This window comes from Mustela nivalis, assembly GCF_964662115.1.
Source record: "Mustela nivalis genome assembly, chromosome: 9".
Classification (NCBI taxonomy): Eukaryota; Metazoa; Chordata; class Mammalia; order Carnivora; family Mustelidae; genus Mustela; species Mustela nivalis.
In genome coordinates, this window is record NC_139028.1 from 20,591,954 (window position 1) to 20,619,068 (window position 27,115).

The 27,115-nt window shown below is 55.6% G+C and overlaps 4 protein-coding genes across 15 annotated transcripts in view; 1 reads left to right on the plus strand and 3 right to left on the minus strand.

Annotated features, from left to right (window-relative positions):
- Nucleotides 1-1,098: 1,098 nt before the first annotated feature.
- APOA4 (apolipoprotein A4) lies at nt 1,099-3,719 on the minus strand. Its single transcript, XM_082684279.1, has 3 exons — nt 3,443-3,719; nt 2,952-3,078; nt 1,099-2,206 (listed from the first exon to the last, which is right to left on the minus strand). Exons 1-3 carry the CDS (start codon nt 3,489-3,491, stop codon nt 1,234-1,236), a joined length of 1,149 nt encoding a protein of 382 aa, XP_082540405.1. The 5' UTR covers nt 3,492-3,719; the 3' UTR covers nt 1,099-1,233.
- Nucleotides 3,720-8,727: 5,008 nt separating this feature from the next.
- Nucleotides 8,728-11,183, plus strand: APOC3 (apolipoprotein C3). Its single transcript, XM_082749004.1, has 4 exons — nt 8,728-8,816; nt 9,470-9,537; nt 9,704-9,827; nt 10,899-11,183. The coding sequence occupies exons 2-4, from the start codon at nt 9,483-9,485 to the stop codon at nt 11,020-11,022; spliced, it is 303 nt and encodes a 100-aa protein (XP_082605130.1). The 5' UTR covers nt 8,728-8,816; nt 9,470-9,482; the 3' UTR covers nt 11,023-11,183.
- Nucleotides 11,184-13,422: 2,239 nt separating this feature from the next.
- APOA1 (apolipoprotein A1) lies at nt 13,423-15,555 on the minus strand. Its single transcript, XM_082683482.1, has 4 exons — nt 15,411-15,555; nt 15,150-15,212; nt 14,806-14,959; nt 13,423-14,177 (listed from the first exon to the last, which is right to left on the minus strand). The coding sequence occupies exons 2-4, from the start codon at nt 15,190-15,192 to the stop codon at nt 13,574-13,576; spliced, it is 801 nt and encodes a 266-aa protein (XP_082539608.1). The 5' UTR covers nt 15,193-15,212; nt 15,411-15,555; the 3' UTR covers nt 13,423-13,573.
- A 4,892-nt stretch (nt 15,556-20,447) lies between these two features.
- SIK3 (SIK family kinase 3) overlaps nt 20,448-27,115 on the minus strand; it is a 246,365-nt gene continuing 239,697 nt past the window's right edge. For 11 of the 12 annotated variants that reach the window (XM_082683457.1, XM_082683451.1, XM_082683456.1 and 8 more), the window contains 4 exons: nt 25,447-25,610; nt 24,449-24,581; nt 23,387-23,557; nt 22,448-22,670 (listed from right to left, as the gene is read on the minus strand). In XM_082683457.1, coding sequence (XP_082539583.1) covers nt 23,400-23,557; nt 24,449-24,581; nt 25,447-25,610 — 455 coding nt within the window. In that variant the 3' untranslated portion in view covers nt 22,448-22,670; nt 23,387-23,399. Of the gene's footprint in view, nt 21,211-22,447; nt 22,671-23,386; nt 23,558-24,448; nt 24,582-25,446; nt 25,611-27,115 lie in introns of those variants that run through there. The other variant, XM_082683452.1, reaches the window with a different exon arrangement.

Consider the following 27,115-nt stretch of genomic DNA (forward strand, 5'->3'; position numbering starts at 1 on the left):
AGGAACTCCCTACAGCAGACAGAAAGCAGAGTAAATGTTACCAGGGGCTGTGGGTACAGGAGGACAGGCCCCCAGACCCTTCCTTGGCCTTGGAGTTGGGGAGGTAATGGGGAATTGCTTAGTGGATACAGAGTTTCTGTTTGGGGTAGTAAATCTGGGAGGGAGCTGTAAGGGTTGTACAACATTGTGAATGCAATTAACATCCTTGAATTCTATACTTAAAAATGGTTAAGATGGCGAATTTTATGTTATATATTTATACATACAAACATATATATAACCACAACAAGAAAGTAATTCCAAATAGGATTGTAAAATCCTAAATACTATATAAAATATATAAAGTGGAAAGCAAAACCTCACCTTTCTGAGATGAGCCCTGATGAATTTACCACCTAAGCTTTTTTTTCTTCCATGTGAGCCTGATATTGGGCTTCGAATGTGAGCCAGCCCAATGCCACCCCCCCCCCGTGCCCCTGTGTGGTGGGCATCCCCCCTGCATTACGGGGGTTCTGGGCAAGGCTTCCACTTCTCTCATGATGCTGGGCTCACCTCATGAGTCAATTCTATCATGAGAGTGAGATGGGGAGGAATAAACCAAAATTCACACAAGTAAGTCAAGTTCAAGGCCCAGGAGAGCTTCTGGAAGGACGGACAGCCTCCCCCACTGTGCCGTGAGCTCTTCAAAGCCAGGGAGCCTGTCAAGCTTACCTCCGTGGCCCCCTCAGAGTGAAGCACAGTGTCAGACCCGTGCTCCACAAAAGCTCTTTTGCTCACTGTCTGCTGCCTGGAACAGTGGCGTGCACACTGAGGGCATTCCAGAAACAGCTCTTGGCTAAGGGAATATAAGCCGGCTGCCTATTTCATCTCTGGGTAATGGGTGACATCTTTTTCCACCTCCCTTTAAAGCACCCCCTCCAACCCTTTCAGCACACCCTGCCCTCGCCCCTCCTGCAGTGTCATCTCCCCAGCCCTAGTGTCCCCCAAGCATCCCCCGCAGGCCCCCGCTAAGCTGTGCTGGCGGGTTTGTCCCACCCCCGGCGCACCAACAGTGAGAAGTCACATTGCCACAGGACTAGTTCTTTAGCAGCTTTATTGAGTAGTGAGAGGTAGTGTCATTTTCCACTGGACATGTGTTCTCAAGCTTGTACCAGAACTGCCTTTGGACAGACAGACAGACAGGGGGCCGGGCTGGGCAGGTGTCCATGGGAGGGCGTGAGCGCCAGGGACAGCTCAGCTGTCTAAAGGGACCAGCGACTGCTGCTGCTCGGTGGCGGGCACAAGTGTATCCTGGTTCTCTGTCTCCTTGAGGGTGCTGAAAAAAGAGTTGACCTTGTCCCTCAGATCCTTCTCCAGGAAGCTCAGGTGGTCTTCCACATCCCCTGCATAGGGGCCCAGCTTCCGCCTCAGCTCCTCTACCTGCTGCAGGAGAGCCTTGTTGAAGGTCTCCCCGTAGGGTCCCACGTTGCGGCGGAACTCCTCCACCTGCCGGTCCAGCTGGCTGCTCAGCTCGGTCAGCGACTTCTGCAGCTCCTGGGTGTTGTCCCTCAGTTTGCCCCGCACCTCCTCAGCCATGGGCTCCAGCCTCTGCCGCAGCTCATCGGCGTTGGCCGAGATCTTGGCCTTCAGTTCCTCGGCGTTCTTCTTCATCTGGAAAGCCAGGCCCTCGAGCTGGTGGTTGAGCTTCTCCTGCACGTCCTGCGCATAGGGAGCCAGGCTACGGCGCAGCTCCTCCACGTTCTGGTCGATCTTGACCTTGAGCTCATCCGCGTAGGGCGTGAGGCGTCCCTTGAGCTCTTCAACGTTCTGGTTGATCTGGGCCCTCAACTCATCTGCGTAGGGCGTCAGGGAGACCTGCAGGTTGTCCACGTTCTGGCGCAGCGCGCTCTGCAGGCGCTGCGCGTGGGACGTCAGCTGTTTCCGCAGCTGCTCGGCGTGGGTGTTGACCTGGGTGCGCAGCTCATCCGCGTACGGCTCGAAGCGCTGCTGCAGCTCGCGCATGTTGTCCCCGATCTTCTGGCTCACCTCGGTGGCGTGGGGCAGCAGCCGGGCGCGCAGCTCCTCCAGCTCCTTCCGGATCTCCTCCTTCAGCTTCTCGGAGTCTTTGCTCAGGCGATCGTGCAGCTCCGTGGCAAAGGGCACCAGCTTCTTCTGCAGGTTGTCGGTGTAGGTGTTCACTTGCCCAATCTTGTCCTGGAAGAGGGCACTGCAGGGGAGGGACACAAGGGGGCCACCATTACACTTGGCATGACAGGACTGTCTCCTTATGCCTGGCTCATCTCCTACACACCGGCCTGAGAAGGGTGAGTGTTCCGGGGTATTAAGGTCACAGGTAGATCATGGTTTGGGAAAGTAGATGTAATAGACTAAGTTATTACCCAGCATCTCTGACTCTCCCCCTGACCTGAGTCACAGCCACCCGGCACTCCCCCCGCCCCATCCACCCCACGCCTGTGAAGTAAAAAGGGCAGACTTTGAAGTCCTTCCAGCTCAGGTGTGCTGTGACACAGATTACATTCATTAACAGAATGTTATGCTCTGGACCGCTTCCAGTCTTTGAGGGATTCAAAATACTAGTTTTCTTCCACGTGCCCAACCTCAGAGGCTTCCCAAATATCCCCACTTCCTTTCCCATGATTTCACAGGCTCCCATCCTTCTGGAATGTCTTAGGACCCAGTTCCCATGACATTTCCCTCCCTCTTTTTCCCCCGTGACTCTCAATGCTAGCATGTGGCCATCTGTCACACTCTAGAAAGTTCAAGCAGGAAGATTCCTCGGGGATTATTAGTCTAACCCCCTGTTGCATGTGTGGCTCGAAGATCTGGAGACCTCAGGGTCCCCGGGAGAGTTCAGCGGCAGGGCAGTGGGTATCCTACGCTCGGGTCTCCAGCCTCGGAGCTCAGCCCTGCCATCCCATTGCAAGCCGCCCCGCGAGCTGTGCCCCTCTTACTTGAGCTGCTGGGTGAGCTCCGTCTTCTGAAGATGTTCCACGGCTTCCTTGGCATTGTTGCTCAGCTGACTAAAGTAGTCCCACACCACAGTGGCCACCTGGTCAGCACTGACCTCAGCCCGGGCTCCTGGGCAGGAAACAGAGAGATTCATGAGGACCCATCTCCTTCCTTGGCCCTCCGCACCAGCCCTGAGCTGCAGACCGGCTGACGGTGGGGGAGCCCAACCACTGACGCCCTCAACTCCCGTGCTTCCCTCATTAAAAGCTACAGGGGCATGTAACACTGGGAAAGCACCAGAGCCAAGGGGCAGAATGTTGGGCAGAGGCCAGCCCTCCTATGAGCCACATGGCAGGTGGGCAGCCTTCTGCGTCCAGCCGGGGAATGACAGGCCTTTGGAACCGTCCTCTTGCCTGGGCTCCAGATTCTTCATCCTGCCCGCTTTATGCAGCAGATGGGTCCTGCCTGAAAGCCTCTTCCAAAGGCTACTCACCAGTGAGAGCCACCAGGGACAGGGTCAGGACCACAGCCTTCAGGAACATCCTGGGCTTCTCGCTGGGCTGGAAGAGACTCGCACTGCACTGGATCCTTCCTGGGGTCACAGGAGGCCCAGAAGAGAGGCTCTTGGACAGCTCACCTGTGCTGCTGTCGAAACTGACTGGACCTCAGACCCAGCCAGACATTTAAACCCCCACCAGGCTGCCCTCCCCAGCTCCCTCCCAGTGTGACTCCACGCTGGAAGGTGACACATTCTCAAGAGGCCTCTTGGACTTTTGTGACCCAAGACAACGTGGCAGCTGACGGCAGACCGGGGCTGGGGCCGCAGTCTGGAGAGGCTGTTCTGTACTGGTGCCCCACCCGGTACAGAAGGGAGGATGGGGAGCCACGAGTTGTTGGGAGAAAGGAGGCCTAGGGAACCCCCGAGCCAGGGACAAATGTCCCAGAGGCCCTGCTGATAATTCTGGGCCTGAGCCAGGTTTGGGGGCAAAGTTCACACCTCCTCTGCCTGTCTCAGGGAAGAGAGCCCTTCCCTACAACATCCCCCACTCATCCATCTCAGAGCACCAGACCCCGGACTGGGACACCCAGGGCCACCGCTGGAGACAGCAAGCTAAGATCCAGAACCCTGGTCCAGGGGTGCCTGGCAGGAGAAGGCTCTAGTAAGCCTTTGGGCAAGTGGGAGGGCCGGGCCCTGTAGTGGAAGGGTTCATCGTAAGTGTGCTTCCTGTCTGACCACTGCCAAGCTGGGCCACTGGGCCTCGAGATTCAGCTCAGCCTAGCTCTGAGCCTCAGTTTCTCCTTTGAAACATGGGGGTTGCTCATGGCATGAGTAGTAAAATGCCTGGCGCGGAGTTAGCACGACAAAGTAGTTGTTGTTATTAGTAATAGTATTGTTTTCCTGGTTTGGACCAGTGAGAGTGGCAGAGGCAGGCCCAGGCCTCTGGGGGCTCCCAGGGGCGGTGCACCATGCACGGAGATCGGCTGGCCTGAGGCCTGATTCCTGCCCCCAGCCCAGCCCTGCTCCCTGGGCAGGAGCAGTCAGTCTATGCTGAATCACAAGACCTGAGCCTCTTAGGGGACTTCGCCTGCGGGACGGGACTAAAGGACAGGAAGTCTTCTACAGGACTTTCAGCGTTCTCTGCAAATGAGGTTGCACACACAATTACAGGAAGCCATCCACCAAGAAGACGCTGCAGCCTGGTTAGTGTGGGTCGCTCTGCTGGATCATGCCACCTGCACTGACCACCAAATGACTCCAGTCCCAGGGCACCATCGGCTCCCATGCGGGAGTGCAGGGACTGGCAGGAAGCTGGACTCCTGTAGACCACAGCTGCGTTCACCCTGACTTATCAGGCCTCCATGCTTCATGGGCTTGATGTCTCATGGGATTAAAGGCAGCTAGAAGGCCTTCTGCTGCCCACACCGTGCATCCCCCCCCACCAACCACTCAACAGTCGCCACTCCCCGAGGGAGTGCCCCTCTCCCCGAAGCAGCTCTTCCCTTCTCCTAGCAGCTCAGATTCTCTCAGAATCTGTCGGGCTCAGATTCTGGAGTCAGACTCCCTGGGTGGGGACAGAGCACATCTTCATGAGCCTCGGCCGCCTCCACTGGTCGTAGAATAGTCCCTGCTTGCTGTTTGCAAGGATACAGTGAGAACCCATGTCCTGCTCGGAATGCTGCCCAGCACACAGTAGGTGCTCAACAAGCACAAGCCAGGTTTCACCCCGAAAGCCTTCCCTCCCTGCAACACGGGCCTATCATTCCTGCTCCTGCTCCCTCGTCGGGCACAGTCCGGCCAGGGGTGGGCACAAAGGTCCATGCGTGCTCCATGCCCCCATCCCTTCCCCTGGGCCCGGAGAAGAAAAGAGCGATGAGTCACCAAGGACACCTCAGCTGCAGTTTGACCTCTTGGACTTCGGGTCTGAGCAGTGAGTGTCACCGGCATGTGACAGGCTCTGTCTTACTTGCCAGGGTGGACACGCACCGGGAGTGTCTGTACCTATATGAGCGTGTCTGAGAGCGTCTGCCAGGACATGGACAGAGTCACCTAAGTGTGTCACGACTTCCGCTGTGGGTGGCCACAAAGCTGGGGCGCGCCGCTGAGGGACGGGTGCAGACGGGTGCGGGCCGATGTGAGCAGTCCCATCCTTGAAGAGGGGGTGCTGTGTCCTGACGTGTCGTGGGTGGGTGCCGTTAATGAATGCATTTCTCTCCCAGTGTCAGTGGGCGTGTTTTGTATCAGGCTGTGAATGGATTTGTGCTGGGAGTGGGAGAGAAGGAGTGCCCAGGCCCTGAGTGTTGGAGCTACGGATGGAAGGAAGGGACCCTGCCTCCGGCTGGGTTCTGGTTCTCTTTGAGCACAGATACTGGCTGACAGGGCCGAAGCGGCACTCCCAGTTCAGCCCAGGAGCAGGAGCATGGGTCACAGAGGCTTGTGTGCTAAGCCTCGCTCAGACACAAGGACGCTCAGAGAGTCTGCACAACCCCAGAGGACCATTTCTGGTCCCCCCAGCCCTTCAACACCCATGGCTGCCACTTAATTCTTAGGGCCAGTCTTGGGCCAGGCCCAGAGAAGTCACCTCATTCCAGGGAAGCCAGCATGGGAGGGAGGGAGGGAGAGAATAGGGAGGGCCAGGCCATGTAGGCTGGCCACTGGGAGGGCCCCTACGGAGATAGCCCCAACTGGGACCACCCAGAGGGGTCCAGGCACTCAAACACGCCAAGCCCTTTGAATAAGAAAATGGCCCAGGACTCTTGGCATGCCACACATCTGCTGCATGGGTCTGCACACCTGGGTTCTCAACCTAGCCCAGGTTCTCAACCTGCCTGCTGGGTCTCTCTGCCCCATCTTCTGACCTCCTTGGCATCAGGGAGCCCATTACTACATAGCAGAGAGAGGAGAGGTTCCTCCAGACCCACCACACACACAGGCAATGGGAGTTGGAGGGTCCATTGTAGCACGCCCAGGGGCTGAGGACTTTGTAGTCCAACCCAGCCGGGATCTGGATTCCCACTGTAGCCTTCACCTCTGCCGCGGAGGAACAGGCCAGAACAGAAGAGTGACATGGGCACCATTGCTATCAGCCCTCTTGAGTGCTCAGTTCTTTCAGTGACCAAATCAGCTTCCTTTCCTCCCCCACCCCATTGGCAAAATCTGCTCAGGAAGAGGTCTGAGTGACTAGTAAACCCCTGAGGGTCTCATCTCTCCAAGCTGTTTAGTACTAGTATAGGTCATTGAAGCCCTGTGTTCTGTTTTCCAGCTCTACCCGTGATGGGCTCTGTGTACTTGGGTACATCTCAGCCCCGTGAGCCTTAGGTTTCTTACCTACAAAATAGGTTTATTAATATCTACTTCACAGGAATCTGTTTGCATTTTAACAGAATACAGGATCTAAGTCAAAGGAATGAATTTCTAATGGAGAAACTTCAAGTCTCAGGCAATAATAAAGATTTCTGAGGGTGGAACAGGCTACTTTCTCCGGCCTTTGATTTTGTATTGTGGGGTTAGTTGCTTCTTCCTGAGAGGGTGGCTGCCTGCCCAAAGCCCTGTTTCTACACTGGGGGCTCCTCCTGCCTTCAGAGTGTGCTGTCTGGGGATGGACAAGGTATTTGGGAGGAAGAGAGATTTATCAGGCCCCCTCCATGAACCAGTTGCTTTGTATATATATATCTCATTTACTTTACACTACAGCTCTTGGCATATTGGCATTTTTAAAATTTTTTTAATTATTTTAATTACTTTTCAGTGTACTAGAATTCATTGTTTATGCACCACACCCAGTGCTCCATGCAATACGCGCCCTCCAAAATACCCACCACCAGGATGACCCAACTTCCCACCCCCTGCCCCTTCCAAACCCTCAGATTGTTTTTCAGAGTCCATAGTCTCTCATGGTTCACCTCCCCCTCCAATTTCCCTCAACTCCCTTCTCCTCTCCATCTCCCCTTGTCCTCCATGCTATTTGTTATGCTCCACAAATAAGTGAAACCATATGATAATTGACTCTCTCTGCTTGACTTATTTCACTCAGCATAATCTCTTCCAGTCCCGTCCATGTTGCTACAAAAGTTGGGTATTCATCCTTTCTGATGGAGGCATGATACTCCATCGTGTATATATGGACCACATCTTCCTTATCCATTCGTCCGTTGAAGGGCATCTTGGTTCTTTCCTCAGTTTGGCGACTGTGGCCATTGCTGCTATAAACATTGGGTACAGATGGCCCTTCTTTTCACTACATTCTATTCCTTTTTTCAAGGGAGGAAAACTGAGGCTCTGAGATGTTAGGTCTCTGGCCCTGGGCCATATGAATCAGTGTCAAAGGCATTGTTCAAACGGAGGATTTCTTGTCTCCAAAGTCTCAGCCTTCCCGATCCTGCTATCCAGGCTGTGGCTCCCAGTGTGGGCCCAGGGATACCTTACCCCAAGCAAGGCCCACGGCCTCTCTGGGACAGCACCTGCAGAGCACCTCTGCACCCTCTCCCTACCAGACCCGCCACACCACCACCCTGCTTCCTTCCAGCTCCCCGCCCAGCCAGGGGGCCCGTGAGGGCTGCCGTTTCAAAGCTAAGGAAACCAAGCCCCAAGGTGCGAGGGGCTCAGTGCTGGAAATCGATTCAGCCGCCACAGTCCGGGGGAGGCCTTAGCCTTGAGCCGCAGCCGCTGCCCGGGGGAATGTTATCAGTGGGTCCAGAGGGCAGGGGGAGGAGGAGGGGAGGGAGGGTGGGACAAAGGCCTTGGGCTCAGAGCAGCCTTTGCTGTCCTCCCACCACCCCCTGCCCTGGGCTCAGCTCAGGGAGGGTCCTGGGTGAGCAGCACCTGGGACAGAAGGGCAGAGGCGCGGGTGCTGGGAAGGGGGCTGCGTGAACTCTGCTGCGTGGCCCTCCCCGCAGAAGCCTCTGCCTGTAGGTCTTCTGTGGCTTCACTCTAGACGCCCCACCCCAATACTGAGTTGTTCCCGAGCCAAGGGGGTGGGGGGTGGGGAGGAATCTACGAGCCTCCTGTGAAGGGCTGAGCTGGGCCCAGAGGCCCCTGGCTGGTGCTCTAATCTCCCTCCCCTATCACCAGCCTCTCCCTGGGGAGTCAGGCTGCTTGAAAAAATGGGGTCTCCACAGGGCCTGAGCCCTTTTGGGCCACAGGGTAGCAGAGCAGGGTAGGCACCAGGGCACCCAGAGATTTCCCAACTCTCCCAGCAGGCCTGGCTGCATCTGGGCACCCTGCCTCAGGCCCTGGTCTAGACTGATCAGCAGGTGACCTTTGCCCAGTTCCCTGAGCCCTCCGCGCCCCCTGTCCAGGAGACCATATAAAACGGGCCAGAGCCCTCTTGTCTGTCTATTCAGCTCATCCCAGGAGGGAGCTGCTCCAGGTAATGCCCCCTGGGGAGGAGAGGGAGGGGGAGGAAGAGAGGAGAGCGGGATGGAGGGGCACAGTAGCGTCCCTGTCCGCACCAGCCAGCACAGTCTGGAGAAAAGCTTGCTGGGGCCAAGGAAGCCGCAGGGCTGGGGGAGCAGCTCCCACCACCAGGGACACGCTGGGGGAAACCGAGGCCCACGGAAGACAGGGCCCTTGCCCAAAGCTGCATCGGGTGTGGTGGCACAGCTGGGACTGGAACTGGCTCCAGATGCGCACGCTCTGCCCTCATTGTGCATGGTTAAGGCCGCAAGGAGCCTTAGAGCCCCATTGTACCCCAGACGGGAAAACTGAGACCTGGACGGGGAGGGGGCAGGGATCTCCCCCAAGCCACCTAGCCTGTTAGTGGCAGGAACCAGGCCAGAACCCTGGTGTCCCGACTCCTGGTCTGATGGGTTTTCTACTCTCTCCCTCGGGGCCCACGCTCCCCCTCAGCCTGGTCCTGGAGACCCTGGTGTCTGAAGGCCCTTCAGCTCCCACATTAGCTGGCAGCAGGCCCTTCTCCTCCTGGCTTGACCCAGCTCAGGATCTACTATTGGGGCCACAGCACTTCCCCAGAGGAGAGGGGTGGCGGGGTTAAGGTACTCCTCACAAGACGCTTCCCTGCAGGAACAGAGACGCCATGCAGCCCCGGGTCCTCCTCGTCGCTGCCCTCCTGGTGCTCCTGGCCTCTGCCCGTAAGCAGCTTCGTGGGGATGGGGCTAGGGCTGGGGTGAGGGTGGCTGTCTGCCTGGAGGACCCTTGGGGATGGCTTGAGGATCCCAGGCCCTGGTGGGTGGCTGGGCAGAAGCGAAGGGCTCCCCAGAGGCCGATCCATCCCACTCAACCCAGCTGTCCCAGCAGGAGCTCTGGAGGCGGAGGACCCCTCTCTGCTGGGCCTTATGCAGGGATACGTGCAGCACGCCACCAAGACCGCCCAGGACACGCTGACCAGCGTGCAGGAGTCCCAGGTGGCCCAGCGGGCCAGGTACGCCCTCGAGTGTCTGTGCTCTGTACCAGCTCCTGCCCCAGACTCAGGAGGGCCCTGGCAGTGGGGCTGTGGCTCTCCCCCATCCCCCAGCACCTGCACGACTCCGAGCCTCCGTGTCCCACTCAGAGAAATGGGGTCCCTCCCAGGGCTTCCTTGGGCTGCAGGGGGAGAGATGGGGAGAGCCTCGACCGCCTCCTTCCTTTCTCCTCCCGGCTGCTCCTCCTGTCCGAGGCCCTCCTTGCTCCTTTATGGATCCTGCAAGGCTCTGAGGAAGGCCGCATCAGCTCTTGCTGCCATGTCTTTACTAGTGGAGCTTGGCCTGTGAGCTTTTCTCCAACCTGATTTCGGCTGTGTGTGTGTGTGTGTGTGTGTGTGTGTGTGTGTTTCTGCCTTGTGCCAAGCCCTGGGGCCTGGTGTGAGCAGAAGTCCCTCCTTCCCCACCCATCCGGCCCTGCCTCTAGTCCTCCCCTCTCTCAGCTCTCTTCCCGCCATCTCCCCTCACCGCCCACCCCCAGGCAGCCAGCATTTCCATTGCTGAGGCTTTCAGATTCTTAGAAGCTGCAGAGTGGGTATTATATTTGCCGTTTTACAGATGAGACAATCGAGGCTCAGAGAGATCCATGACCTGCCCCAGATCACACAGCTAATTTACGCTCTGATGATTTTCCGAATGAGAGACTGCGTCCCTCTGCCCCACCCCACTCAGAGCCACCAGGTCGTGCAACCCTGGTAGGCATCATTTGCTTAGAACAGACCAAGAGCTGGGGCCTTACGCATCTCCCACTCGATGGCTCCTGTCCAACTTGCCTCAGACCTGGGGGTGGCACCACGGTCTGCCCCAACCCAGAGAAACAGGCTGGACTTGGGCTAGGGTCCCATTGCGCCGTTCAGCATCTCTTCTGCCTGGAGTGACGGGTGAAAGGGTCCCTGCCTGAGGTCTCAGGGGTGCTGCTCGGTGAGGTTGAGAGGGTCGGGGAAGAGGCAGTGTTGATATGGTGGGGACCCCACTGCCTTCAGATGAGCTCTCATGCCCGCCTCCATTGCTTCTCTTCACTGATTTAACCCCAGGGGCTGGATGACGGACAGTTTCACTTCCCTGAAAGACTACTGGAGCACGTTTAAGGGCAAGTTCTCTGGGTTCTGGGATTCAGCTTCTGAGGTCCAGCCAACTCCAGCCTTGGAAACCGCTTGAGACCTCGACACCCCGAGACTTCCAGCCCATCCTCCTTGCCAGCTCCTTGAACAGGCCCGAAAGTCACCTGAGAGTGACGGCATTCTCACCTCCCACCCCAGCCCAGACCTGGCCCAGCCCCAAGCTTGTTGTCCTCCCAATAAAGCTGGATGAGAAGCTGCCGTGAGTGGGACATCCCATGCGCGCCATGTGTGTTTGGGGTGGGCTCTTCTGCGCGTGGGCACGGGGCTGAGTCTGACTCAGGTAGGTTGCCTGAGCTGACCTGTGGGACACATGCCCCTGGCCCGCTCAGCCAGACTTGAGAGGAGGAGGCTAATGGGGAGTGTTTGGAGGAAGACAAGACTAGACTCTGGTCTTGGCGTCATCATTTTACATCAGCCTCAGTTTCTCATCTGTAAAATGGGGGCAAAAATCTTTTTTAAGATTTTATTTATTTGTTTGACACACAGAGAGAGATCACAAGTAGGCAGAGAGGCAGGCAGAGAAAGGAGGAAGCAGGCTCCCTGCTGAGCAGAGCCCCCGATGTGGGGCTCCATCCCAGGACCCTGAGATCATGACCCAAGGTGAAGGCAGAGGCTTAACCCACTGAGCCACCCACGCGTCCCTGTTGCAGATTTCTTGAACGAGTGAACGAATGAATGAATGAATGAATGAAAGAAGACTGTGCACAACACCTGGTCATTGTTGTGGCTATAGGCTAAGCTGAATTCCCCCAGAGACCAGAATCGGAGTGAGGGAATCCAGTGTTCCAGAAGCTAAGAAGGAACTCCAAGTTACCCAACAGAGGCTGTTTCTTATGTGTCCCCACCATCCAAAAGATGTTCACCTCAGGGAGTCTCAGAATCACAGACTACTTCAGCAGGCTCTCACTCTTCCAGTGATAAAACTGAGGCTCAGAAAGGTGAAGGCCCTGGCCCAATGTCATGGAGTCCACAAATGACAAAGCCAGACCTCAAGCCCAGCTCAGCTGACATAGAGAAAACTTAGTTACTCGGCTACTGGGTGCCAGAGGGCTCCTCGACATATCTTGGTGGCATCGATTCATCCAGGCTCACTTGGAGACATCCGCTCTCTCTTCGGAAATCCACCTGGGCTTTTCTTCTGGCCCACCTGGGCCAGGGATCCCAGTACCCACACCTGGAAAGGGTTCTCCCCCAGATCTCGCCTTGACACCCATTGTAGCTCTGGATGGTTAGAATGACAAAGCCCATTCCTTGATCCAAGAGTTGCTGAGACACACCAGAGATGGAGGAGGGGCAGGGGGTCAAAGGCCTTGTGGGGGGCTGGGAGGGAAAGCTCCATCAGTGCTCTGCCCAGGTCTCTGATCTGTGAGGCCATGTGCACACACACAGGGGCATGTGGCCTGAGTGTGGAGAGTGGCTGGCGGTGGACAGGGGTGCATGCTTGGGCACGTGTATGCCTGTGTGCACAGCCGTGTGAACTTGAGTGCCTGGCCGCACGCTTTAAAAAAAAAAAAGACCTTGGATGGGTCTGGAAAGGGCAACCCAGCCCATCCTGCTCTTTGGCCTTGCTTGGCGAGGGGCTTGAGCTTCAGCTTTCTCATCCGAGCCGTGGATGTGGTGGCTGTCTGCCCAGGATTTGGGGAAGAACACAGTGGGATGACAGATATGAATGCATCTTGGAAATACAAGAGGCTGATTCCCTGTAAGAGGTGGGGATTATTGTTCTGATCAGGCTTAGAGCCCCCGTGGTGGGGTGGGGTTGGGGGGGATGGCTGACTGACACAGCTGTGCAGGAAGAAACATCAGTCATTTCTGGAAAGGGCAGGACTGTGAGGAGTGCCATGTAACCCTTGTAAAAAAAGGAAAGGAAGCATCTGTTTCTTCATTTTTTAAATTACTAAAGGAGGAAGGAGCAAAGGCCAAGCTCCTCATGTGAGCCTGCCCTCATCCTTCCCGCCCCAGCAGCTCCTGGAGGCCCACCCCAGCTGGCCATGAGTGGGAGGGCTGCCAGAGAGTTCCAGCCTGGCCTGGGGGGGTGGGGGTCAGGGTGGACACACCCAGTGGGGTGGGGGCTGGCGGGGTGGAGGGAGCCCTGTTTCTTGCGGTCCTCAGAAGGGCTGCAGTCCTTATCTGAGGCTCTTGCTGGGCACTTAGCATTGGATTGTCCGTCACCTGGCCTGGTCCTCTCTTACTCCTTTCTGTTTGGCCATCCTTGGGAAGGGGGCGCTGGTGCATTACTTCCCTCCTAACAGCCAGGCCCTCACAGGTCTGCAACCTTAAATAGAGGTCCCGAGGGGGCCCAGGTTCCAACTGATGGGCTGCAAAATCGGCAGGGAATTTCCTGCCCTCCCCCCACTCCGGCCCAAAGGCCGTGCCCCCACCCCCTTCCTCCCATGGCCCGCACCTGCTCCCGTCCTCCCAAAAAAAGAATTTACAGTTCTCAGAGCATATTTTATTGTTTAAAAATCGTAAGTGAAGATTCAAAACACACGCAGCCCAACACAGGTGTCCCACTTTGGAAGTTTATTCTAAGAACCCGATGCGCCGAAAGGGGAGCCCCGGGAGGGGTTCCTCGGGTCCGGGGCGCATCACTGGGTGTTCAGCTTCTTGGCGGCCTCATCGACGGCAGCCAGCAGGCTGACCTTGAAGCTCTCCAGCACCGGCAGCAGGCCCTGGCGGAGGTCCTCGAGCGCGGGCTTGGCCTTCTCGCTGAGGGCGCTCAGGTGCTCGCTGGCTTTGGCGTGGTACTCCGCCAGGCTGGCGCTGCCGCCCTCCTTGAGCGCCTGCAGCCGGGTGGCCAGGCGCTCACGAAGCTGATCGCTGTAGGGGGCCAGGTGCGCGCGCAGCGCGTCCACGTGGCTGCGTGCGCGGTCCCGCAGCTCCTCGCCCAGTGGGGTCAGCTTCTCCTGCAGCTCCTGCAGCTTCTGGCGCGCGCCTTCGCGCAGCTCCGTGCCCAGAGGCGCCACCTTCTGGCGGTACAGCTCCACCTCCTCGTGCCACTTTTTCTGGAACTCGTCCAGGTAGGGCTGCACCTTCTGCTTCACCTCCTCCAGGTCCTTGCTCATCTCCTGCCGCAGCGCCTCCGTCTCCTTTTCCAGGTTATCCCAGAACTCCTGGGTGACCGGGCCGATCTGTTCGCGCAGCTTGGCCACCGTGCCGCTCAAGCTGTCCCAGTTGTCCAGGAGTTTCAGGCTGAGGAGTTGGGGAGGGGAGAGCGAGGGGCTCAGGGGTGGCCTCCCTGGCACCCGGGTCAGTCTGGGGCCCCGGCCTGGCTGCAGGGAGGCCCGAGAAGCACCTGTCCCCGATGGGCATCAACCCCGGGTGACCGAGTCTGGCCTGGCTTTCCCTACACCCCACCTCCCCCAGGCCAGCTGGGTGCCACGGTCCTCATGGACCCAGGAGCTAGCAGAGACGGAGCTGGGTTGGGTGCCCCGTCTTGTCTGTCCCCAAAGATGGGCCTTAAGGACCTCGTCTCTATACTTGGAGTCCCTCGCCCTCTCTGGAGACGGCCCTCCCTGTTGCTGGCCAGGAGCAGAGGAGGGAGTTAAGAATGGGAAGGCGCTTGTTGCCCTCCGAGGAGATGATGGGGCTGTGACTGCTGACTGGGCAGCACAGACCTGCCCCTTGCTAGGGTGCTATGGACCTTATTCTCCCTAAAATGAGTACTGAGATCCCATTCTGGGATCTATGGCGCCCAGGAAATAGCAGGTGGGGATTCGGCCAGTCTGGATACATCTTACCACAGACCTCTCTGCCTTGCGGGACCAGCCAGCCCTGACCCTGTCCCCCAGCCCCTCCCAGCCCCGGGTTGGGTCCGTACTTCAGCTGTTTTCCCAAGGCGGAGGCTTCAAACTGGGCCACATAGTCTCTGCCGCCGTCTTTGACTGCGTCCACATACACGGTGGCTAAATCCTTCACTCGATCCCAAGGTGACTGGGGTTCATCTTGCTGCCAGAAATGCCGAGCCTGGCTCCCTGGGGTGAGAGGGGAGACCCAGATCAGGCCAGCTCTGGACTGGGCTGGCTTAGAGGCTTCGAGACAGAGGCAAGGGGATGAGTGAGAAACTCTGTTCCCATGTCCAGGAGGGTGGCCCACAGGGGCTTAGGGAGAAGCCCCCCCACCCCCCACCACCATGGTTGGCTTCCTAGGTTGGGAGGCACCTACCTGTGAGGAAGAGCACGGCCAAGGTCAGCACCACCGCTTTCATCCTGAAGGGATGTGGGTGACCTGGAGGAGAAGAGGGTCCCGGCTGAGTGGGGCAGGCCTCTAGTGTGAAAAGCCCAGGGCTCCCCCACCCATTTTACCAGGGCACAGGGTGGGAGAGGGTCTCAGTACCCAGAGCCCCTGCATGGGGCAGAGTCTGGGGCCAGGACCCCAGATTGGATGCCCAGAGTAGGAGGCAGGGGAGCAGGCAGCCACACTCACCTCCGAGGATTCCCTCGATCTCTGAGCTGCCCTCTCTCCCAGCCTATTTATGTCTCCAGGCAGGGGCTGGGCTGGGAGGCTGATAAGCCCAGCCCAGGCCTTGCTGCTGCTCACTGGTCCTGACGATGTGGAACTTAGAGTTCAAGGATCAGCTCTGTCCCCGGGGCCGGACAAATAGAGTGGGCAAACAGGAAGCTGCGGGGGCTGCAGGGCCAGGGATCAAAGGGTTCAGGTGGGGGCCAGAGGGGGTGGGAGCAGGCTTGCAGGCCCTCAGGGTCGGGGTCATCAGCACCCATCCCTTCTCCGGGGGGGATGTGTGTCCGCCATTGTTGGCTGTGCCAGTGCAGCCGGGAATGGAAGCAAGAGACGCCAGCTGGCCAGGGGTGGCTGGGACTCCTCCTCCAGGAGATGTCCCCCCCCACTGTCCCCTTGCATTCCAGGGAGATGACTCGGCCCCCACCCTGACCTTCCCTCCATGGGCAGCAGACCCTCTCCCCACCCCAACACCCTGCGGCCTCTTTTGTCCCAAAAGGTCAGCATATCTCTCCAGGCTCTCCCAGACCTCCCAAAGCCTTACCCTCAGCTGGAGGGGAACCGTGGTGCCAAGAAGTGGCCTGCGCAGAGCAGAGAGGGCTTTGTGGCCCCCAGCCTGAGATTTCGGGGACTTCGGACATTTCTAAACCAATTCTAGGAGACCAACAAGGAGTGCCTGCTTTTGATTTTGTCATGTAAAAATGTTACCCACCCACGCCCCAACCCCCCCCACCCCCCAACCCCACCCATCTCTACCACGACCAGCACTTCAAAAAAGAAAAGTTGTTTTTTTTTTTAAACATCACAAAAGGGCCTCATGTCAGAACAAAGAGCAGTCACTTAAGCTAATCCCTACATCTTGGCACTGTTGCTGTTCACATGTGGGTGTGCGCCCTATAGTGGAGACCGGACTTCAGCAGTTCCCGGGGCAGGTCTAAGGACCTCTGCCTAAGGAGAGCCGTAGGAGACCTGGTTACTCACTTCATTTTGCCTCCCACTTGTGAAATCCTGGAGGAGGATCGGGGGCCAGTTAGGTCATCTCTCTGAGCCTCCGTTTCCTATCAGTAAAATGGAGACCAAAATGGTGGGGCTGTTGGAGGACCCGGAGAGTCCCGTAAATAAAGGCAAAGCGCCGTGTGCTCCCTTGCTTGATGATGTTTGCAAGCCACTCTGCCAAAGGGGTCTCTTGGAAGGCTCAGCACCTCCAAGCCCAGCTCACTGATGGGCTCTGAGTCATGGAAGCTGGGGGGGGGGGGGGCCAAGCCGAGAGGCTCTGTGGGACCAACTACTCCGGCCTCGCCCCTCCCTGCTGTCTTACAGATGAGGAAACTGGGGGGAGTGGACTGAATTTGCCCCAGGTCTCTGGTCTCTCAGCAAAGGAGAGGCAGGGCTGAACTTTGCACCCCTGTCTGGCTGTAGACCCAGGACAGAAACGTGCCCTTTACTGCCTACCCAGGAAACTCCCTTTGTCAGCCAAGTCCCAGAGCTGCTGGGCCCTGGGCTTCTGCCACTGTAGTGGGTCTCCTTGTCCTTCACCGCAGATAAGAGGGCTTGGAGCAGGACAGCCTTAGGTTGGAATCCCAGCTCTGTCTCTCGTTAGCCGTGGGGCCCTGGGCGAGTCAGAGAACCTCTGCCCTCCTCGGTCCCTTATCTGCTGAATGAAGACAAGGATGGAACTCCCCATGCCTAGAGTCACGGCAGGGGTGTTGTATATGACAGGCAGACAAAAGCCCCTTCCCCCCAAAGATGTTCAGGTCCTCCTCCCCAGAACCTGAGACTGTCACTTGGCAAAAGGGACTTTGCAGGTGTGATTGGAAGGACCTGAAGGTGGGTGGTTTTCCTGCGTTATCCAGGGGGCCCGATGTCAGTGCAAGGGTCTTTAAACATACGCGACAGGGGTCAGAGACACGGTGGGAGGAGATGAGGGGCAGCAGCTCGGGTCAGAGCTACAGGGGGCTGTAGGCCAGGGGGTGGGAGCGGCCTCCAGAAGCAGGACGAGGTGGACACAGGTGACCCCCCTGCTGTCTCCGGAAGAAAAGGTCAGCTGATGACCTCTGCTGACAGCAGGACTTCAGCTTCGAATGACCAAGTATGACCGCTTGGGACTTTTGACCTCTAGAACTGTCCTGAGGTCATAAATGTGTGTTGTTTTAAGCACTACATTTGGGTATCTGTGGCCAAACCGGAAGGTAGCTGGCACTCAGTAACTCTTCTGTGTGTCCCCAAATTTCTGGCATTCTCTCCCTTCGCTCCCACTGAACACACTTGCGCTGTGAGACCAGAGCTAAGACCTAGGCTTCTGGAAGCAGACGTGGCAAGAAGTCGCATTTTCTCTGTGTGGCCCCTGACTTGCAGATGCTGGCATTCGGGACCTCTGTTCCTGGACCAGCCCAGCCGCAGAGGCCCATCGGGCCCCACAGACAGGGAGCCAGTCTCCCTGAACAAGCTGCCTAGGCTGCCAGTTGGCCGGCCCAGCTTTCTGCCTGTGGTTTAAAGAGCTGTGGCGGGGCAGGGGGGTGGGGAGAAGGCTGGTCCTCTCCTGGGGCAGCTCATGGCTGTGTCAGGCCAAGAGATGCTCCTTTCTTTTGGGGGGTAGAGCTCACCCCAGCCAGCACACAGGGGATCTCAGAAGCTTTCTGGTTGGACTCCAAGCCACCTGCCATTTTTATACTTTGGTTTATTACTGAAATATTATGGCTAAACTTAATTCCAACATTTGTGTATCTCCTCAGTGGCCAAAGCATTTCCACGATCATCCCTGGAAGGCCCGGCAGCCAGATATGCTTGCTGTTATCTGGCAGTATGAGAAGACAGCCTCTCAGAGCTGCCAAGAGCTGCCCGTGACCTCCAGGCATTAGTACTTCGTGCCATTGGGAACAGGAGTCAGGAGGGCTGGCTGGCCACCAGCAGTGGGGCCTCCGACGCCCTTAGCCCCGGTGGTCTGATCAGGGGCTTGTTGGTTTCCCAGCTCAGGGACTTCAGCATGCCGGGCTAAGGAGTGCTGTTGCTAGCATCCTTACAAGCAACAAGTTTTTCTTTTTCACCATACCTGCTCACTAGTGTGTCTGTCTACTCCGTTTTGTTGTAAGATGTTTGCCTCAAACCAGCCCAAGCCCCTCATTACTAGGATTTTGGAGGGGAAGGAAGGCTATGTGCATGTCAGAATCAGCCCCGGGGGGCAGCCCGAGAGAGGCCTTGAGGGCCTGTGGGTTGCACTGTCTGCTTAGCAGAGGGCCACCAGTGTGGGCCCTTAATCCCAACAGCCTCTTTCCTTGATCTTGGGGCACTCCAGAGGGACTGTTTCCGAAGAGGATCACCAAGGGCTTGGCCCTGTGCACCCCCCCACGCCCACTTCCGCCACTTGGCCCCGCCCACTTCTGCCCAAACACGCTGGAGGGCTGCTCGCTGACCGCAGGGGTGGATTTTGCTCAGAATGATTAGCGGCTCATTTCACAATTCCCATCCCCATGTCATACTTGTCAGTCTGCACTTGCGAGGACTCTGTCCCCTGCTACGCTTGGCACATAACAGACACTCAACAAATATTTGCTCGATGAATGGCACGGCACGTGAAAGGAAGGGTCACCAGGCCAGTGAAGGGGCATCTGAAGGAGCTGGTCTTGGGAGGAGACCCAGCGGTGACTAACTGTTGAGCCCTTGGCCTTGTACCACAGACCCTGCTCTGAACGTTTGAATGGAGATGGTGTGCGGCCGATCAGGATGGGAGGCCTGGGGTTGGGATGGTTCACATGGAGCAGGGGAGGGAGGGGCTCCCACCCCTGTATTTCCCTTTTGGCAATTTCATCGCAGGTCCTGGTGACAGAGCCCCAGTAGGCCCCAGGACAGGGCCCTGTAACCCGCCAAACGCGATTCTCTCCTGCCCATCTGCTCAGGAAACCAAGAGCGGACGACTCCTCTGCGGCCAGCCAAAGCTGAAGTCTGCTGCCTTGGCGGGCACACCGGCCTCTAAATGTGGGCCTCCACGGTTGGGGTGGGGTGAGGGAGGACACAAGGTCACAAGGAAGGGACAGGAAGGATCGGTGGGCATGGCTTCTACCTTCTAGAGCTCAGATCTCTGGCCATACCCTCCTTCCTCTCGAAGCTCATCCCGCCTCTGGCCCAGAGGTGCCCCAGCTGATTTCATGGGGCTGCTGCCGCCGCAGAGGTGGTTACGGGATGTGGAAGGTGCCGGGGTGTGTCACCGCGCTTCTAGAGACGCTCAGTCAAGCCTTCCCCAGGTGAGTCCACATTCAGACGATTTCTAGGAGACCCCTTCTTAGAAGGCTCTTTCTGTTCTACACAGTCCCAGGGTGACCCTCTAGCTCACGATGGGTGCCGAAGCTTTTGTAAGTTCCCTCTTCCTACTCTTTCTACAAACCCAGGCAGTATTTCCAGCTTTAGTTATCTTGCTTCAGAGAAGCACCTCAGCCAGCCCTGGGACGGACGGTGCTGGCAACTCCACCCCGCCCTCTGTGCAGTCCGGGTGTAAAACAAGAGGAAAGTTATAGGAAGAGTCCCCTTTCTGTCCTAACACTGATTTGGTAATCCCATCACTGGGCTGACTGGGGTCACCTCATCAAGGCCCCAGGTCTTTGAGGACCTCCTTCCACTCCTCTCAAGGAATCGGTCTTCCCTCCGACTCAGCACACTCCAAGGCTCCCTTCGAAGAGGGCAGAGTCCAAGCTGGGTGACTGGGGACACGGTGTGGGCCGAGTTCAGGCTTCTAGAGAATGCTCCTTGACAAGGAGGGGTGAGATAATGGATTGCTCAAAGCTGCACCTTATGCTGGGTGGACCTCTTCGGCTGCCAGCCTCCGGACACCTGGATGCTTCTCCCAGCTAGACTCTGAACCACAAGGCAAATAATAGATCAACGTAAGATTATAATCAGGTTTTTATTTTCCCAACCCCCTACTGTCCAACCAAGATATTAAGTTGTAAGTTTGTAAGTTGCCCACCAGGAGGGAAAAAAAAAAAAACAAACTAAAAGGTCTTCATGCCACAGTTTGGGTCTGGAGAGCTTTTTAATCCATTTTTAGTTCAACATAAATGAGAAAGAAAAAAATACTTCTGACATTTTCAAAGAGCAGAAATAGGAAATTATATTCATATACATTCAACATATACGGCGCATATCGGTTACTACAATACAAAGCAATGATCTTTTACAAGTGTAGTTCGCAAGATGGCACGGTTTCTCGGCTTGTTGGCTCTCACCCGGGTGGTCACTGGCGGAGGGCAGCCTGTTCTTCCATCAGCACAGTACCACGTAAACAGAACAGGCTGAGCGCGGGAGCGAGGGGGCAGCGGGGGTGGAGGGGGGCTGGGAGCTGGAACAAGCCCAGAGAAGTCACACGATAGCTGTTCGGGCCTTCCGGGTCGCCTCTTCTGGTGAGGAATTGGAGGCCTCACCAAGTGGAGGGGATATTGGGGAGCATGGAAACGTGGGGCAGATCCCAAGAAAGGCTCTCAAATTGCAGAAATCCACTGGCGGGATCTTGGGTCCAGGAGCTGAGCTGCCAGTATCCGTGAGAAGGACAAGCTGCATGGGAATCCTGTTGGCAACACCAGGACCCATGCTGGACACCCGCTTTCTTCTGTGCAAATTCAGGAGGAAAGACTAGGAGCAGACTGGGGACCCTTCACTCTGCTTTCCCAGGAAAAAGGATCAAGAGTCAGAATATTGAGCATCTCCTTCTTGCCTTAAAGATCGGAAGGAGAGGGGCCAGATGCTGTCAGCCCCCAGCCGGTAGAGAAGACTTTGGTTTCTAACAGTGAAGAAACACAAAGAGAGCGGCTAACGGTTGTGTTGCGTGTGCACGGCTTCCCCGGGGTGGGGGAAGGGGACCACTACACCTGTCACGGGCACAGGTTAAGAGCTGCTCACGAGTACAACATCTACATAAAAAACTTGGAACAAAAGGTGCAAGTCACAATTCAAATAGAACAGAATCTGGTTAAACATTTCTCTTTTAAACAAAAATTCCTTTTGTTTTTATTTATTAATAATAATAACAACAATAATAATAACAATAATATCAACATTTACCCAAAACAATCCCTACATGATCAAGAATTAAAATAGGGGCTGAGGATGCCCGGGGAGGAGGAGAAGGTTAGGACGGAGGCAGGGCCCAAGACAACCTCCTGTTCTTCTTGCCTGTGTCAAAGAGGCTGACAGGGAAAAGCGTGTGCGTGCGTGCGTGCGTGCGTGCGTGTGTGTGTGTGTGTGTGTGTATCTGTCTGAAGAATCACCCCATGGATATAGCACATGATAAAATGAGAATGACAGGTGACAAGCATTGTGTACCACTGGGTGTTCAGTCTGTGGGTAGGGCCAGCAGGATGATAAAGGCAACCAACCTTCCAGGTTGTCAGAGGGGAGCTGAGATACACACCGAAGAGAAGGCTCCCACTGAGACATTCTGACTGGTGACCGCCCAAGGCCAGGCCACTCGCGGCCTCCATGCTAATAGTCTGATGCGACTTTGGCCAGGCCAGACACATTTTTCATGGGATCCCAGTGGTAAAGACCTTCCCAGCTCTCAGGTTTGGGGGTTCGTTTTGTTTTTTGCTCTCTTTCTGGTTTCCAAGCGCCAGGGGTTGTCACCCCTTCTTCTCTCCCTTTCCCTAACCACTAAGGTTCCAGAGTTGTTATGAGTTAGTATTTGCCTCTGTGGATCAGCAATGGGAAGGAATGGAGGCTGCTGGGGTTAGGGGGGGGTGGGGAGGGGCGTGGCTCTGGGTCTCCTGGCCTCTGTAGTTTTAACTGCTTTGTTCCTCTGTCTCAACAAAGGAAAGAAAGGAAAAAAAAAAAAAAAAAAAAAAAAAGAAAGAAAGAAAAAAGAAAAAGGAAAGGAAAGAAAAAGAGAGGGAGAAATAAAGAAAAGAGAGAAAATCACCTCCAGAAGAACACATACCAAAAAAAAGAAAAAAAAAAAAAGATCAAACCAAAACCAAACCAAACCACCAACTCAAATATACCAAATACGCTTTCACAAAAGGTGGCAAACACGGATATCCTGTTTATTTCCTTGGTGACTTGGTCATACAAGCAAACATGGCAAAACCCCCTCAGAATCCAAAAGAATCGCACACTGATGAACCAGTGTGAGGAAAGGAGCCACGGACATTCTGGGTGGACAGAAACACAATGGCAATTTGGCGCAATGCTGCTAGATACTGTCGGTGTAAAGTCGACCTTCCCATCCCCGGGCTGTACACACACCTGCAACGGAGCAGACACGGGGGGGGGGTTCAGGGTACAGCCAGAGGCTCAGACGTTCACGCGAAAACGTTCTCAGCGTGCAACTGGTCCCCCTGACCTCAGGAATTTGACAGGGTTGCCGCACTGAGACCCGAGGGTGGGTTTGCCAGACAGCCTTTCACTCATGGGCTTCTGTCAGAGTTTTCAAAGACAGAAGCCATGCTACCTACTGTGTGTTTAGGTGTGACGAGCTGAGCCGGTCAGTGTACCTGTTTCCTACCACTGGCCTCTGCTCGCCTAGTTCCCCCGTCTGGAATGGCCTTCAACTTGCTGCACGGCCTTGGAAACTATGGCCAGATGCGTTTTCTTGCAGGGTTTCCTACTTGGGGACTGAGGTCAAGGACCATCTTCTCCTTATTACGGTGGCCAGAGGTCCCCTGTCCTCTGAAGCCCTAGCTCACTTATTGATTCTAGGTTTCTATGGCACCCACAACACGTCTTCGCCCTGTAATTAAACCAAGGGACTGCGGCCAGCATGCGCTCCTTATATGCCCTTACCCACTCCCCAGAACAACCGCACAGCTTTGTCTGACGGAACAGGAAGAAGCGAAGATCAAGGGGGTGGGGGACGTGGCGCCGTCAAGTTCACAGACTCCACACACAGAAGGAAGCCCTGGAAAGACCAGGAGCTGGCACTGGGCCCGAGGCTGGGTCAGGCCCTGGGAGGCGATACTCACTCTCTGTTTCCTGTTACACGCCTGCCTGCTCCATGCTGAAGGAGACCTCCGGGTGCTTGTAGCTGAGCAGGACGTCTGTAATGCACGTGGATGGGTAGCAAGAGGAGTTCAGATGCTGGCTGCCATCAGTCAGGTCTGGGTGTTCATGACCCATTAGATTCTCCCTGCATTCTGCAACACCAGAAAGAACATGTGAGATTTGCAGCTGGGGGGGTTGGGGTGGGAGGTGGGCAAGGGGGTAAGAGGAGGACGAAAAATTGGAGCCCCCTGGAACCGGACCCCCCGGGCCTGCATTCTAGCTCACAGCAGGCCCTCCGCGTGCTCAGTAGCTGCGGGCTGGGCCAGGATTCTTCCCAGACTCTCCGAGGGTTCCACTTTACCCCGTTCTTTTACTAACTCCCACACCCGCTATCAACCACTGCAGTGTGGAAGCAGAGAGAACTGGTCTTGCAGTTCTGCAGACCTGCCAGGTAGGTCCCTTCAAGAGGTAAATCTCAAAGGGACCTGGCCGTTTTCCTGCTAGCCGGCTCCAAGTGATGTTCTACACACTTTATCCTCACTGAGCCGATTAACGCTCGCCCACCAGCTAGGATCTAGGCTCTATGGTCCCTGCCACTTTACAAGGGAGGACCCTGGGGGCTCAGAAAGGTCAAGTGCCTTGTCTGTGAAGCCTGTAAAGGGCAAAGTCAGGATTTCTTGCAGACCTGTCCATTCCAAAAAGCCTATGCTTTGTATCCCTAGGGATAGGCTCCCGTTACTGGTGCCAAGGGGAGGGAGACCATCCTTTACAACACAATGCCTTCTAATCAGAACTAGAAAAATAGTTACTGAAGCAGTATCTGATCGCAGCATTACAAAGATAGATGTGATACCCCTGCACTCAACTACAAAATACATTCCTTTGTGTGCTCATTCTCGATGGAGAAAAGTGTGAAGGGCTTTGGGTTCAGACCCTGGGAGGAAGCCGAGGCTTCCCATCTTCCCGTGAGCCCTTTACACAGAAGAGGAGAAGAGTCACCAGCGAGGAGGGGGGAGGGGTGCCTCACGCAGAAGGCCCCTTACCCTCATTGTCCCCATCCTGAAACTGCTGGCTTCCCATGAGCGAGGACTGACTGAGAACCGCATCTGACATCCGGGCAGAACTGAGCGCTTTCCCAGCCACCAGACTCATTCCCGGCAAGTTATCTAGCTGCACCTGTAGAAAACAATTAGGAAAAGAAGTTAGGATACCAGAGCATGTGCCACTCCTGGGTGACCCTCAGAGCTAGCGGTTCCCTCAAATGGAGCACAAAGGGCAGCCTCAGGGCCCCCCTCCCAGGTTGGACCACCTAGACTCCCTCCACGGTGCCTTCCAAATGGGAAGGCTGCAGGGGTGACAGCGCGGGAAGCTCACCTTCCCCTGTGGGGTGGGCGTTGGCAAACCTCAGCTGGTGGCCACAGCCCGTGGCAGCGATACGGCCTGCCCAAACCAGGTGCTGACCCATCCCCAGCACCCCAAGGGCTTGGTCTTAGGACAGCACTCCACACCCGCCCTGTCCAGCATGGGGCCACCAGTCCCCAAGTGGCCACTAAGCATGGAAGTGTATGACTAGTGTGACTAAGGAACTCAATTTCTAAATTTTATTTCATTCTAAATACACATGTATTTGACGGCCACATGCGTGCTACTGTATTAGACCGTGCTGCCCTAGGGAAGCAAAGTCTTCCTGAGCCGGATTAGCTCCCTTTATCTGAGTAAGTTCAGCGGAGCTGTCAGGAAACTAACCAAGAGCCTAGGGGTTCATCTGCTTGAGCTGGAGCTTGGACAGTGTGGGGACAAGTTCAAGAACTCTGCCTGGAAGGAACAGAGAGCAACTACTCGATTCCTCACGCTAAAGTTGGGAGCATAGACTCAACTGGTCTGTGAGGCTCATTCAAAGCCAAGCTTGCAGTTTCCAGAGGTGCTGGTCTCTGGTTGAGCAAAATAGAAGGGCAGATATGACCCCACATTCCCAAGTTCTATAGTTAAGGTCGGGACTGGTAGGCTCCTACTGCTGGGAAGCAGCAGGGGGCCAACATACATAAGCATCATCACTGTTCTGGATCGTGTGGTGTCTCTGGAGGGTCCGGGGCCTGTGGTGCTCGCTGACAGAGGGGCGAGTTGGGTACCCAAGTCCATTGTGATCCGGTAGCTCCATTGCTTGTCCTGGAGAACTTCTATCCATGCAGTTCCCTATGACAGACTCTGAGGAGACAGAGCAAAACAGGGTCAGCAGATCTCGGGTTTCTCCCAACATTGTCAACTCCCATCAAAGAAATGTCTGGCCAGAGGCAAAGAGTAATGGTGAGACCCCCGTGGGCATGGTCCGCTAATCCTCGGCTGGCTAGTGATGGTGCTCAAGAGATATATGCACCTCTTAACGGAGGGCTATAAACCCTCCCAAGAAAAATTCCATACAATGGTAGTTGGCTGGATCACTCTGAACCTTTTCTTTTTTCTTCATTCCTCTGTTGCCTAGACAGTGCTGTTTCCCAAACCCACATGCACACAAGAATCTTTCTTGGAGCTTTCAGGAACCTCTACCATGGAGAACGGCCTCTGTTCTGTGGACGCCTTCTGTCTCCTTCCCTGGCTTCCATCCAACTCAGTGCACCAGCCGGGGCCCCTCTTCTATGGTGTGAACAGCCGTCCCCAGCTGCTTCTGGCTCCTCTGCAGCTAATAATTCTACCTTGCCCTCCTCTCTCTCCTCACACTTACTTTGGTAATATCACCTATTTTCATGGCTTCAACTACATTGTCTCTGGGTAAAGAATTACTGAAACGATGTTTTAATAAAGCTCTAGATCTCTAATTCCAACTATTTACTCCATATCTTCCCCCAGAGAGCCAGGCAACGTCTAACACTTAAAACAGGCCCAGCTCCAAACACATCAACACCTCCCACCCCGGGTCCTCTTTCAGACGTTAAATCTTGTTTTGGTGCCTGTTTTCCTAACCTTCCAGATGTGAGCTCATGGGGTCCCCTGTTGACTCCTTCCCCCCGGTTCCACACCACCTCAAGCCTAAAGAATCTACTGCTGCCATGTTGGTCACTTGAGTCCCCCTCCTTTCCAGACTCACTGCTTCCTCCTCTTGGCTGAATTACTGACCAGCCCTCCTCACCATCCCTGGATCGCCACTCTACAAAAGTTCACCTTTTCACAGGGTAGCCCAAACAGCTCGTTTTCGCAATGCTGTCCCAGCCCACTTTCTAGCAAGCACCTCGCATTGCCCTCCCCCATGTGCTGGCTTCCAGTCAAACGGGAGCATGTTAAGTCTTTTCTACCCACTCACGATTCCATGCAGGTAGCCTCCCTGTGCCCTCTCCCTGGAAATGCGCACTTCTCCTTCCATTCCAGCCAATCCAAATCAACTTATTCTCTGGGTCAATCTCAAATGTTAACATCTTGATGAAATTTTCCCTTGCAAACAGAAAAAGATCCTGGCTTCCTTTAAATGTCAGAAAACTTTATAAAATGTTATTATGCTAACATTATTCCTGACACCATGTTCAACTGTGTATTTGCATTAGCTATTTATATTAACCTGTATTTCTCTGAGAACAAGAACTATATTTTATGCATGTCTGTGAGCCTTCAGTAGTATTCCAGAACAGTGTCCTATACCCAGTAGGTATGCAATCCTTAGCTCTTTATAGATTTTAATAAATGCTATCTTAATATGGGTTAGTACTGTCAGACTCATGTAC